The 14721-nt window shown below is 42.0% G+C and overlaps 1 protein-coding gene across 1 annotated transcript in view; it reads right to left on the bottom strand.

Moving 5' to 3' along the window:
* Positions 1-12230, bottom strand: part of asxl1 (ASXL transcriptional regulator 1) — a 34865-nt gene extending 22635 nt beyond the window's left edge. The window contains 2 exon segments of the mRNA XM_061736889.1: positions 2069-2151; positions 11918-12230. Coding sequence (XP_061592873.1) covers positions 2069-2151; positions 11918-11974 — 140 coding nt within the window. The 5' untranslated portion in view covers positions 11975-12230.
* Positions 12231-14721: the final 2491 nt, after the last annotated feature.

Raw genomic sequence — 14721 nt, 5'->3', positions numbered from 1 at the left:
TTTTAACCAACTATTGATTAATCAATCTTTTGCACCCGGAGTCAAAAGCAACGTTTTGTTGAACCAGAAACAGCAGCGTTGAGTTTAGGAACATTTTAAACTTTGACACAAGTGCAGAAGAGCAAAGGAAGCAGGTGATATTGGGGGAACTTACCTTCTGCTCCGCCGCCAGCAGGTCCACGAGTGCATGGGAAGAGAGGGAGACACCAGTTAGATCCTTCACACCTTTACCTGCAGCAAACATTAACCACCTTCTGCACCAAAATAAGAATAAAAACACTTTGGTTTTAGAGGAGAAGCAGCTGGGACTTCGGTTGTTAGCATCAGTTATACAGCCTTGACAATTAAACTGAACGCTAACCCCAACACCCTGGTACCCTAATCCACCCCCCAACACCCTCACACCCTGGTACCCTGACAACCCTGGTACCGTAACCCTGATACCCTCACAACCACTCCCCACCCCCCCACCACCCAGTACCCTAACACCCTCACACCCTGATGCCCTGGTACCCTAACCCACCCGGTACCATGACAACCCTGGTACCCTGACGCCCTGGTAATAGAATAGAAGACTTTATTGATCTCCCAGAGGAGAAATTCAGCCGTGCAGCAGCCAAACACACACACGCTTCATACAAAAAATTTAAAATAGAAATAACCAATTCATTCACCTGACGCCCTCACACCCTGGTACACTAACCCTAACAACCCTGGTACCCTAACAAACCTGGTACACTAACCCTCACACCCTGGTACCCTAACCCCAACAACCCTGTTACCCTGACAACCCTGGTACACTAACAACCCTGGTACCCTAACCTTGACACCCTGGTACACTAACCCTGACACCCCTGGTACACTAACCCTGACACCCCTGGTACACTAACCCTGACAACCCTGGTACACTAACCCCGACAACCCTGGTACCCTAACAACCCTGGTACACTAACCCTGACAACCCTGGTACCTAACAACCCTGTTACCCTGACAACCCTGGTACACTAACCTTGACACCCTGGTACACTAACCCTGACACCCCTGGTACACTAACCCTGACAACCCTGGTACACTAACCCCGACAACCCTGGTACCCTAACAACCCTGGTACACTAACCCTGACACCCCTGGTACACTAACCCTGACAACCCTGGTACCCTAACAACCCTGGTACACTAACCCTGACACCCCTGGTACACTAACCCTGACAACCCTGGTACACTAACCCTGACAACCCTGGTACCCTAACAACCCTGGTACACTAACCCTGACAACCCTGGTACCCTAACAACCCTGGTACACTAACCCTGACAACCCTGGTACACTAACCCTAACAACCCTGGTACACTAACCCTGGTAAACTAACCCTGATACCCTAACATCCTGGTACCCTAACACCCTGATACCCTAACACCCTGGTACCCTAACACCCTGGTACCCTAACACCCTGGTACCCTAACACCCTAGTACCCTAACACCCTGGTACCCTAACACACTGGTACCCTGATACCCTGATGCCCTAACACCCTGGTACCCTGACCAGGGAGCAGCACTGAAACCACCAGAGGACCCGAAACACCGGCCAACCAACATGAAACACCTTCAGCCACGTTAGCAAGTAAAGGCTCCTCTTCAACAGCGGGTACAAAAGAAGTTTAAGGTTTAAGGAACGCCACTAGATAAATATGATCCTTCTAAGTTCCCGCTGTTTTTTTGTTTGCCATCTTTACTTGAACTCAAGTCAAAAAGATCAAATAGAAACTATTCTAATACTAAAAAGAAGCATATTTCCTGCCAATAAGTACATAAATAAAAAACATCTCTGGTTCTCCAGAACTGTTATTATTGATCTTCTAGTGATACGCTGCCCCGTGTGGCCAGAAGTGGTACTGCTACATAGAGTTCAGAGTTCAAATCTGAGACTGATTTCTGTCATTTCCAGCAGAAGCAAAAGCAGCCGTGTTTAAAACCCCAGAAGGGAAGAATCCAGGTTTTTTCCAGGTCTTTCCATGTACCGTGCTGACGTCCCCGAGTCCAGCTGGTAAAAACATATGTGAACGCTTCTGACCTCATTTCCTTCAGGCCCTTGGTCTGGATGACGTGGAGGATTTGTTTGGGAGTCATGGGAGCGTCAGAGAAGTTCTCCAGAACCTGGAAAACAGACGGATTAAAACGTCAGGGACGAATATCCCAAATACACGATCAGAGTTTGTGTGGATTCACCGGATCCTTCTGATTCATCACAGTAAAACGTAAACGTCTCTTAACACCAGGGGCCTGTACTACGAAGCAAGTTCAACATATCCAGGATATCTTTTCCTTATCCAGATTCACTAAGCGGGACAATTGCAATCACGCTAAGCGGTCACACGACGGCGGTTATCAACTCGGTATATCAACCCAGGTTTCTCCAATCTGGATATGAGCGCGTGCACATAAAAGGGGCGGTGTTTTCAGCGCATGACCAATCGCAAGCATGGAGAAGTCCGCTGTCAGAGCCGCTTATTTCAGTAGCGAAGAGCAAACAATAATTTTACGGAAATATGATGAGTATAGGCATATAATACAGGCAAAAAGCAACACAGTTGCAGCTGCAAAATGCAGGAAAGACAGCTGGCAAAAGATCGCTGACTGTATAAATTCATAGGGATATAAACATATATTTGAATATTCTGGGAATCTTAAACTGTAAACCATGATCAGCAATATTAAAATAATAAAAGGCTTGCAATATTTCAGTTGATTTGTAATGAATCCAGAATGTATGACATTTTTTTTGTTTTTGTGTTTGCATTACAGAAAATCACAATATTCTAATTTTCTGAGACAGTCTGTATATATTGGTTCTATAACTATTGTTGTTGACCGATAACTTGTGCTGATGCTGTACCAAAGAATTGAGTTTATTTATTTATTTTATTTATTTTTTTATTTTTTCAGGAGGGGGGTATTTAGTATTTTAAAGTGACTTCTCAGAATGTTCGAGGGACGAAATTGGAAATCCCTTTTTTGCTATCCCCTTACAAATGCATCTTCTTTTTCATTTCTTCTTGATTTATTTATTTAATTGGTATTAGTTTTGGATTGACTGTACATCGGATTTTGGGTGATGATTTGTTTTATTTATTCATTGATTGATTTATTTTTTATTTTCTCCTCCACCTCTTTTTTCTTTTTTTCCTTTTTTTTGGATCGTTTATACAGGTACTCATCAGGGAAAGCAAAGGGGTTTTGGCGGTCCCTGAATACGCGTTCTCTTCGGAGGGATCCTCTCACGATCCGCGCACCAAGCTCCACTGGATTCTCTTCGAAAGGGCATGTCATTTTCCAAGAGAGCTGATTGGTCAGTGGGCGGTGCTTTTATACCCGGCGATCTGTATCTGGAACATAACCTGCTCCGGAGCAGGTTAGCTGTTCAGCATAAGTTACCATGGCGATGTACCCCGGTAAGAAGTGAACCACCGTCGTAGTCCTGAAAACCCAGGGTTAAACCTGAAGTTACCTCGCTAACCCCAAATCCCGCTTCGTAGTACAGGCCCCAGGGCTGTGGATCCATTCAAATGTCAAGAATAGATTAGATTCCGATTCTTAAGATTCAGAATCGATTATCAAGGTTTGATTCCGATATTGATTTGGGTTACTGTTAATAAAACAGTTTTTTCAGCTGTTGCATGAATGATATGACTGTAGTTCTGCAACATATTAATACTAGTATTATATTGAGATTCAACAGCAAGTATTGCAGCTAATGATGCTGTAAGGACCAATCAGCTCCCAGAATGCTGATAGAACTGAAACAGAAACATCGTGGGTCAGAATTATCAAACAGATCCAGGAGGAAACAGAGACGGAGGAAATCAGTTTTAGTTTTTTGTTTGTTTTCCATTTTCGGTCTTTTAAATTTTTGAGAATTTGGTTTTTAGCATTTTATTCAAATGTAACCTCAAGACAGTATATAAAGTAATGAAATATAGACAATGTATGCAATTATAACTGAAAACTTTAATGTTTTCATACCTTTAAACATATTTAAAGGCAAAAACATTGTCAAAAAAAAAAAAATCCTATATATGTATAAACACAAAATTACCAAAAGTTGTAATGTAATGATGAAAAAAATAATTAAATACAAAAAAAATATTCTGAATGCGATGAAGGAAAATGGGTAATAAAAACTAGTTCAACCAAACGAGACGGTCCGGGGGACTCGGTTCGATTGGGCCGGAAACGACCAGGAACTTCACACGTTCATCTGGTTCAGTTCATTTTTACACATCACTTTTAGAAGATTCCCAACCGGCCATCGCTGGTCGGAGCGCACAAAGACTGATAAAACAAAAAGAAGCTTGCACCGAAACGTTCATCAACAACCAAACAAACCAGATACTTTTGTTTTTAACTAAAATAAATCGGTGATAAGTGATTAATCACTTCCAACTCTATCCAGCGATGAAGGAAGCAGCAGGAAACCCTCGCTGCCGTGGAAGCACCTCAACGTTTCCCCTCGTCCAGCTTCCACCTCAACGTTTCCCCTCGTCCAGCTTCCGCCTCAACGTTTCCCTCGTCCAGCTTCCGCCTCGACGATTCCCCTCGTCCAGCTTCCGCCTCAACATTTCCCTCGTCCAGCTTCCGCCTCGACGTTTCCCCTCGTCCAGCTTCCGCCTCGACGTTTCCCCTCGTCCAGCTTCCGCCTCGACGTTTCCCTCGTCCAGCTTCCGCCTCCACGTTTCCCTCGTCCAGCTTCCACCTCGACGTTTCCCTCGTCCAGCTTCCACCTCGACGTTTCCCTCGTCCAGCTTCCACCTCGACGTTTCCCCTCGTCCAGCTTCCACCTCGACGTTTCCCTCGTCCAGCTTCCGCCTCCACGTTTCCCCTCGTCCAGCTTCCACCTCGACGTTTCCCCTCGTCCAGCTTCCGCCTCAACGTTTCCCTCGTCCAGCTTCCGCCTCCACGTTTCCCCTCGTCCTCGTCCGGCTTCCGCCTCGACGTTTCCCTCGTCCAGCTTCCACCTCGACGTTTCCCTCGTCCAGCTTCCGCCTCGACGTTTCCCTCGTCCTCGTCCGGCTTCCGCCTCAACAATTCCCTCGTCCAGCTTCCGCCTCGACGTTTCCCTCGTCCAGCTTCCACCTCGACGTTTCCCTCGTCCTCGTCCAGCTTCCGCCTCCACGTTTCCCTCGTCCTCGTCCAGCTTCCGCCTCCACGTTTCCCCTCGTCCAGCTTCCACCTCGACGTTTCCCTCGTCCTCGTCCAGCTTCCACCTCGACGTTTCCCCTCGTCCTCGTCCAGCTTCCACCTCAACGTTTCCCTCGTCCAGCTTCCGCCTCAACGTTTCCCTCGTCCAGCTTCCGCCTCGACGTTTTCCCTCGTCCAGCTTCCACCTCGACGTTTCCCTCGTCCAGCTTCCGCCTCAACGTTTCCCTCGTCCTCGTCCAGCTTCCACCTCAACGTTTCCCTCGTCCAGCTTCCGCCTCAACGTTTCCCTCGTCCAGCTTCCGCCTCAACGTTTCCCCTCGTCCAGCTTCCACCTCGACGTTTCCCTCGTCCGGCTTCCACCTCAACGTTTCCCTCGTCCAGCTTCCACCTCAACGTTTCCCCTCGTCCAGCTTCCACCTCGACGTTTCCCTCGTCCAGCTTCCACCTCAACGTTTCCCTCGTCCAGCTTCCACCTCAACGTTTCCCCTCGTCCAGCTTCCACCTCGACGTTTCCCTCGTCCTCGTCCAGCTTCCGCCTCGACATTTCACCTCGACGTTTCCCTCGTCCAGCTTCCGCCTCGACATTTCACCTCGACGTTTCCCCTCGTCCTCGTCCAGCTTCCACCTCAACGTTTCCCTCGTCCTCGTCCAGCTTCCACCTCAACGTTTCCCTCGTCCTCGTCCAGCTTCCGCCTAAACGTTTCCCTCGTCCTCGTCCAGCTTCCGCCTCGACGTTTCCCCTCGTCCAGCTTCCGCCTCGACGTTTCCCTCGTCCAGCTTCCGCCTCGACGTTTCCCTCGTCCAGCTTCCGCCTCGACGTTTCCCTCGTCCAGCTTCCGCCTCGACGTTTCCCTCGTCCTCGTCCAGCTTCCGCCTCGACGTTTCCCTCGTCCTCGTCCAGCTTCCGCCTCGACGTTTCCCTCGTCCAGCTTCCGCCTCGACGTTTCCCTCGTCCAGCTTCCGCCTCGACGTTTCCCTCGTCCAGCTTCCGCCTCGACGTTTCCCTCGTCCTCGTCCAGCTTCCGCCTCGACGTTTCCCTCGTCCAGCTTCCGCCTCGACGTTTCCCTCGTCCAGCTTCCGCCTCGACGTTTCCCTCGTCCAGCTTCCGCCTCGACGTTTCCCTCGTCCAGCTTCCACCTCGACGTTTCCCTCGTCCTCGTCCAGCTTCCGCCTCGACGTTTCCCTCGTCCTCGTCCAGCTTCCGCCTCGACGTTTCCCTCGTCCAGCTTCCACCTCGACGTTTCCCTCGTCCTCGTCCAGCTTCCACCTCGACGTTTCCCTCGTCCTCGTCCAGCTTCCGCCTCGACGTTTTCCCTCGTCCTCGTCCAGCTTCCACCTCGACGTTTCCCTCGTCCTCGTCCAGCTTCCACCTCGACGTTTCCCTCGTCCTCGTCCAGCTTCCACCTCGACGTTTCCCTCGTCCTCGTCCAGCTTCCGCCTCGACGTTTCCCTCGTCCAGCTTCCGCCTCGACGTTTCCCTCGTCCAGCTTCCGCCTCGACGTTTCCCTCGTCCAGCTTCCGCCTCGACGTTTCCCTCGTCCAGCTTCCGCCTCGACGTTACCCCTCGTCCAGCTTCTACATCTACAATCTATTTTTTCGAGTCCGTTGCATCCTCAGACGTTCTGTACGGTGCATACTGGGAAAAGCTGGTTGGTAAAATCTGATATTACCACCACCAGAGGGCCAACATCGCTACACTGGCCTGAGCAATCTAATCAAACTTTATTTATATAGCGCTTTTCATGCATAAAAATGCAACACAAAGTGCTTTACATCAAATATTAAACAAACATAAAACGTATTAATGCCCTGGAGAGCTCCCCATGAGGAAAAGACTGGAGATAGAAAAATAAATTTAACTAAAAAGTACATCCATCCATCCATCTTCTTCCGCGTAAACCCAATCAGAAACGTTGCAGATATTTTGTGATTTTTTTTATATATATATAAAAAAATAAAGGATCCCCATAACTTTGATTGGGTGGGCAGGATGCACGTTTGGGTGGACACAGCTCACCCCCCCTAAAACCGGCCTCGAGCTCCAGTAACAGAAGTCCGACGTGAGGATTATGATCGTATAGTGTGTGGTAGGGCTGGGCGATATATCGAGATTTTAATATATATCGATATATTTTCAAATGCGATACGGTACGAGACAATATCGTTTATATCGATTTTTTTTTTTTTATGATTTTGATATAGCTTATTTTGTGACAAATGGACTTGAATGTTTTATTTGAGATTTGCACAAATGTTTTGTTATTTGCACAACTGTCAACCTCAGTGGAAAAGTCTGCCTGTTACTGTCTACATTGTATTAATTACAGTGTATTTTAATTTAATTGTTATGCAGGAAAGGGGTATTTGTTTTATTTTATTCAAGAAGCATTTTTATCCTATATATGCAGGCAGTTTATTTTTATTTAATTTGTTTTATACATGTTGATATTGTGCAGATCTCTGTTAATAAAGGAACCTGTGTGACATTTGGCACGAGGCTTTGTATTAAAACTGACTGTTTTTTTAAGGGTTTGCCTCAGAAAAAATGAAGCTAACAGAGATGCTAACAGAGATGCTAACAGAGATGCTATGCTATAATGCTTTGGGGGAAACCCCAATTATGGCACAGAAAAAAATATAGATATATATCCAGTATCGACATTCAGCTAGAAAATATCCAGATAAGACTTTTGGTCCATATCGCCCAGCCCTACCTGGAGCAGACGGGTCGTACAGTGTGAGACGGGGCTAAATCAAACCATTTAAAATATCGCAGTGTTTGCCCAGCTTAACACGTAAATAAAGGTGCTTAACGCCGGCCCGATGAACCGCAGGTCCTCCAACAACCGTCCTCAGACACCCGTCCTTAATCGTCCTCCAACAGCTCTGAAGAGTCTCTGGTCCACACCAGGACCTGGTTCTGGTTCTGGTCCACACCAGGACCTGGTTCTGGTTCTGGTCCACAAAAGGACCTGGTTCTGGTTCTGGTTCTGGTCCAGGACGTCTACAGTTTAACACGGTTCCCACAGACATGAGCTCTGAAAGTGTTTAGTCTTGTTGTTTCACTGCGTTCACCCCGATCATAGTGTACGTGATTATATTGATCACACCTTTACGTGATCATATTTCTGCTCATTGATCATAAATGATTATATTTCTGCTCATTGATCATAAATGATTATATTTCTGCTCATTGATCATAAATGATTATATTTCTGCTCATTGATCATAAATGATTATATTTCTGCTCATTGATCATAAATGATTCTATTTCTGCTCATTGATCATAAATGATTCTATTTCTGCTCATTGATCATAAATGATTATATTTCTGCTCATTGATCATAAATGATTATATTTCTGCTCATTGATCATAAATGATTCTATTTCTGCTCATTGATCATAAATGATTCTATTTCTGCTCATTGATCATAAATGATCATATTTCTGCTCATTGATCATAAATGATCATATTTCTGCTCATTGATCATAAATTATCATATTTCTGCTCATTGATCATAAATGATCATATTTCTGCTCATTGATCATAAATTATCATATTTCTGCTCATTGATCATAAATGATCATATTTCTGCTCATTGATCATAAATGATCATATTTTTGCTCATTGATCACACCTGTACGTGATTTTATCCTCTTTTTCTCGGCTCTGGTCACATTTAAACATGATTTTATTGTTTCACCAGCAGAAAAAAAGTAACGCTGCAAACAGAAACAAACACTGCTGCAAATTAAAGAAACGCTGCAAATAAAAATAAACGCTTTGCAAATAAAAACAAACGCTGCTGCAAATAAAAGAAATGCTGCAAATATAAAGAAACGCTGCATATAAAAGAAACACTGCAAATAAAAGAAACACTGCATATAAAAGAAACACTGCAAATAAAAGAAACACTGCAAATAAAAGAAACACTGCATATAAAAGAAACGCTGCAAATATAAAGAAATGCTGCATATAAAAGAAACGCTGCAAATAAAAGAAACACTGCAGATAAAAGAAACGCTGCATATAAAAGAAACGCTGCAAATAAAAGAAACACTGCAAATAAAAGAAACGCTGCTGCAAATAAAAGAAACACTGCAAATAAAAGAAACGCTGCAAATAAAAGAAACGCTGCATATAAAAGAAACGCTGCAAATAAAAGAAACACTGCAAATAAAAGAAACGCTGCATATAAAAGAAACGCTGCAAATAAAAGAAACACTGCAAATATAAAGAAACGCTGCAAATAAAAGAAACACTGCAAATATAAAGAAACGCTGCTGCAAATAAAAGAAACGCTACAAATAAAAGAAACGCTGCAAATATAAAGAAACGCTGCAAATATAAAGAAACGCTGCAAATAAAAGAAACACTGCAAATATAAAGAAACGCCACTGCCAATAAAACAAAACGCTTTGCAAATAGAAACAAACGCTGCTGCAAATAAAAAAGCCACAACGAAAGTGAATTACCGGGGACTATTTTTGCCGATGCACCGGTGTTTTTACGTGAGAGGAGAAGAAGAAGACGAAGAGGACGTAAGTGAAAAGGAAGAAATAAGAAGAGCGAAGAATAAGAAGAACAACGAACGAGAAAATAAGTGAAAAGGTTAGTGTTCAACGTCGCTACGTGTCATTTTTAATGTGAAACACCGGTGCATCGGCAAAAATGGTCCCCGGTAATTCACTTCTGTGTGGCTTTTTTATTTGCTTCGTTTTTTTATTTTATTGGCAGCGTTTCTTTATATTTGCAGCGTTTATTTTATTTGCAGCAATGGCGGGTCTCGGTATAAACCAGAATGTTTATGTTAACAGCAGAAATATAATTATGGAATATGATGGATTTAATCAAACATGAACAGAATGCTTTAAGAAAGTATTTTAAAATACTGGAAACATAATAAGATCAATCCTGCGTGGAAACATGAATATACAGGTGAAATAATAATAATAATAATAATAATAATAATAATAATAACCTCCTCTAGTCACCTGTGTAACCAAACTGCCGGGATGGAGACGATAATAGTCGGTATTTGAGTAGAAGTGAACAGGGCTGGTAACCACCGACTCTTTGCACCATTCTGCACAACTGGATATAACATTTATGCACTGGACGTTTTACCTTTTAACCACCTCCTCTAGTGCTGTAGATCCTCCACTCATGTAAATATTATCTTCAATCACCCATGTATGTACTGACACTCAAATCTGTGTAAATCATATAATCACATCTGTTCATAATATATATATATATATATATATATATATATATATATATATATATATATATATATATATATATATATATATATGTGTGTGTGTGTGTGTGTGTGTGTGTGTGTGTGTGTGTGTATATGCTGTAAATTGTGTTTATTTCACTGCATAAGCACTTCTGGTTAAATTAACTGCATTCCGTTGCCCTGTACTTTAACATGTGCAATGATAATAAAGTTGAATCTAATCTAAAAATATGGAATATGATGGATTTGATCAAACATGAACAGAAACTGCTTTAACAAAGTATTTTAAAATACTGGAAACATAATAAGATCATTCCTGCGTTAAACATAAATATATAGGTGAAATAATAATAATGATAATAATAATACTAAGAATAAAAATACTAAGAATAATAATATTACTAAGAATAGTAATAATATTACTACTAAGAATACTACTACTACTAAGAATAAGAACAATACTACAACTAAGAATAATAATACTACTAAGAATAATAATAAAACTACTAAGAATAATACTACTAATAATAAGAATAATACAACAACTACTACTAATACTAGTAATAATAATACTACTACAACTAAGAATAATAATAATAATACTACTACAATAATAAAAATAATACTACTAAGAATAAGAATACTACTACTAATAACAATAACAATAATAATAATACTAACCACCTCTCGTCACTATAATACTCGGTATTAATCGGGTTAAATAATAATAATAGTAATACTAAGAATAAGAATAATAACAATAATAATACTTAGAATTAGAATAATAATACAACTACTACTACTAATAGTAATAATACTAGTACAATAATAATAATAATAATAATAATACTAAGAATAATACTACTACCAAGATTTAAAATAATAATACTACTGAGAATAAGAATAATAATGATGATGATAATAATACCACTACAAATACTAACAACCTCCTCTCGTCACATTATTAGCCTGATTAAATAATAATAAATACTCTCTATAATAACACTGAGGTTAAACGTGTTTGTAGCTTTATATATGAATACTACTACTAATAAAATAATAATAATAATCATTCATAGTAGTAATAACAACCTCCTCTCGTCTCTATAATACTCGGTATTAATATATATATTATATATGTATTTATATCAGTCTGATTAAATAATACTATAGTTTAAACGTGTGTTTCTTTAGCATCCTCGTTAGCCGTTAGCATTAGCCTAGCATTAGCTTAGCTTTAGCTCCTGGTTCTGCACATGTTTCTGATCAAACGGCTCGGTTCTGGAGCTGCGTCCTCGGAACCGGATCTCTGGTACCGGTACCGGGCCGGGGCCGAACCCCCGGGCCCGGTACCGGTCCCGCTGGCCCGGTTCCGAGGGTCCAGAGCAGCAGCAGAGCTGCTAACGCTAGCAAACAAAGAGCCCGTTAGCAGGTTAGCTCAGTCCGAACCGAGCCGAACCGAACCAGCCGAACTCACCATGCGAGCCGCCTCCGCCCACGTCCTCTCCTTCTTCCGCTTCTGCTTGTCCTTCATGGTACCGGTACCGGTCCTGGTGGTTCTGGTTCTGAGGGTTCGGTTCTACAGGCTCTGGACTGGACCGGAACCGGGCTGTTCTGCGGGACCGGGGGTTCTGCTGCTGGACTGGACCGGAACCGGGCCTGGAGCTGGGGGCGGGGGGGTTCTGGAGGTTCTGGTCTGGACCGGGCCGGAGGTTCTGCTGGTTCTGGTTCTGGTTCTGCAGGAATGGAGCAACAAACGAGGTCAGAGGTCAAACTGAGGAATGTGAGCGGCCCCGCCCACCCGCGCATGCGCAGAGAGGGCTGCACCTATACACACGGAGGGGGGAGAGGGGGTCTGCAGGACCGGTACTGAACCAGAACCAGAACCAGAACCAGAACCTGAACCAGAACCTGGGGGGGGGGGGTCTGCAGCAGGACCGGGTCTGGTTCTGGTTAAAATGTCTCATTTTTAGTCAAAAAAAATCTCATTACATTTAAAACAAGACTCATCACTGGAAAAAACAACAATTTTCACCTGTTTCAAGTAGATTTTCACTTAAAATAAGTAGAAAATCTGCCAGTGGAACAAGATTCTTTTGCTTGTAATGGCAGATTTTTCTACTTATTTCAAGTGAAAATTTACTTGAAACAGGTGAAAATTGTCAAATAAGTCATTTATCTGGTGATGAACCTTGTTTTAAGTGTAATGAGATTTATTTTGACTAAAAATGAGACATTTTAACTAGAAATAAGACAAATATTCCTGGTAAGATTTTGAGTTTTTGCAGTGAGCGAGACTGCATTTGAAAAAGTTCCAATAAACCCCCTTTCTGATTCTGATTCTGATTATTTTATTCAGTTGATTTTGTTATTTTGTATTAAAGTGAATTGCTGGATAATAATTAGTTTTCCACGTGTTCAACATTCAAAAATATGCATCTAATTCAATTCAGGTTCCAGTCAAATAGTTAAATCGTTTCAATCACTAAAAAAGGGCTAAAACAATTCACCACGACAGGAAGAGTGAAGGAAACCGGGTTGATGAGGTCCCTGATTTATTTTACAGGGAGTCTGTAACCCTGGTTCTGGTTCTGGTTCTGGTGCTGGTTCTGGTGCTGGTGCTGGTGCTGGTGCTGGTTCTGGTTCTGGTTCTGGTTCTGGTTCTGGTCCAGGACCCTGATCTGGTTCTGGTGCTGGTGCTGGTTCTGGTTCTGGTTCTGGTTCTGGTTCTGGTTCTGGTTCTGGTTCTGGTTCTGGTTCTGGTTCTGGTGCTGGTGCTGGTTCTGGTTCTGGTTCTGGTTCTGGTTCTGGTCCAGGACCCTGATCTGGTTCTGGTGCTGGTGCTGGTTCTGGTTCTGGTTCTGGTTCTGGTCCAGGACCCTGATCTGGTTCTGGTTCTGACCCGGGTAGGGTTGCCGCCCCGATTTCAGCCTCAAAACCTCTAAACTGCAAAGAAATGTGTTTATTTTATATGAAAAAACTAAACACTTTGATTTTTATTATTTTACCTCTTTTCTCATCAGAATCAGAATTGTCTTTATTGGTTTCGTATCATCAATAAAGCTGATTACTATACACTCACACAGATCCACTTTTTCTAAATTCTCATGTTATTAAATTTTATGATTTGTTTTATTTTAAAATCATGCAAATTATGTTCAGAGCAAAATCAAAAATGCTCCGTGACTCAATACAGAGGTTTTTTTCAATTCAGGAGACTCGTTACAATCTTAGAGGTGTCTGCAATTTCACTGTACAAATAGCTAAAAAAGGTATAAAAGGAGACGAGTCTCCAATTATTGGAGTTAAACTCTGGAATGATGAACATACATTTAAAAACATGTCATTCTCTTTTTATATTTAAGAAAATGGTTTGTAAAGCTATTTTTGAAGCTTATAAGTGTGATTGACCATCTGTAAATGTTTCTTTGCTTTTCTCTTGTTTCTTTGCCTTTTGTTGTTTCTTTGCTTTTCTATTCTCTTTTTGGTTTTCTGGAGGTCGGTAGCCAAAAAAAGAAAGTTGGTACAATAGGAAAGGCTTTTATAAGCATTTTGCTTCAGCCTTTTCAGTCATTGTTCAACACATTTTTATGCTGTGCACAATGTTTTTTTTTGGTGTTGTTTTGTGTTGTCATGACTGAATAAACTTCATTAATTCATTCATTCTTTATTGGTTTCCAGGTTCGAACATTGTCCAACAAGGAATTTGACTCTTATTAACATATATACAATTAAAGAACTGAAGGTGCAGCAGAATGAGGTAGAAAAATGACGGCTCTGAATAAAATAACATTTACAGGACTGTCTCGGAAAATTAGAATATTGTGATTTTCTGTAATGCAATTTTAAAAAAAAATGTCATACATTCTGGATTCATTACAAATCAACTGAAATATTGCAAGCCTTTTATTATTTTAATATTGCTGATCATGGCTTACAGCTTAAGAAAACTCAAATATCCTATCTCAAAAAATTAGAATATTCTGTGAATCTTAATCTTAAACTGTAAACCATAATCAGCAATATTAAAATAATAAAAGGCTTGAAATATTTCAGTTGATTTGTAATGAATCCAGAATGTATGACATTTTTGTTTTTTTAATTGCATTACAGAAAATAAAGAACTTTATCACAATATTCTAATTTTCTGAGACAGTCCTGTATACAATTATACAAGAAAGTGAGAGGCGCAGCAGAGTGAGACATGATTATTGCCAGAAGCTGCTTGTTACAGCAGTAACTGCTGTTATTGCACGTGATTGGTTTCTCTGAGACTCTGAG

The sequence above is a fragment of the Cololabis saira genome, chromosome 12, assembly GCF_033807715.1.
Source record: "Cololabis saira isolate AMF1-May2022 chromosome 12, fColSai1.1, whole genome shotgun sequence".
Taxonomy (NCBI): domain Eukaryota; kingdom Metazoa; phylum Chordata; class Actinopteri; order Beloniformes; family Belonidae; genus Cololabis; species Cololabis saira.
Note: the sequence above shows the minus strand (reverse complement) of the source record. Positions and strands in the feature narration are given on the sequence as shown.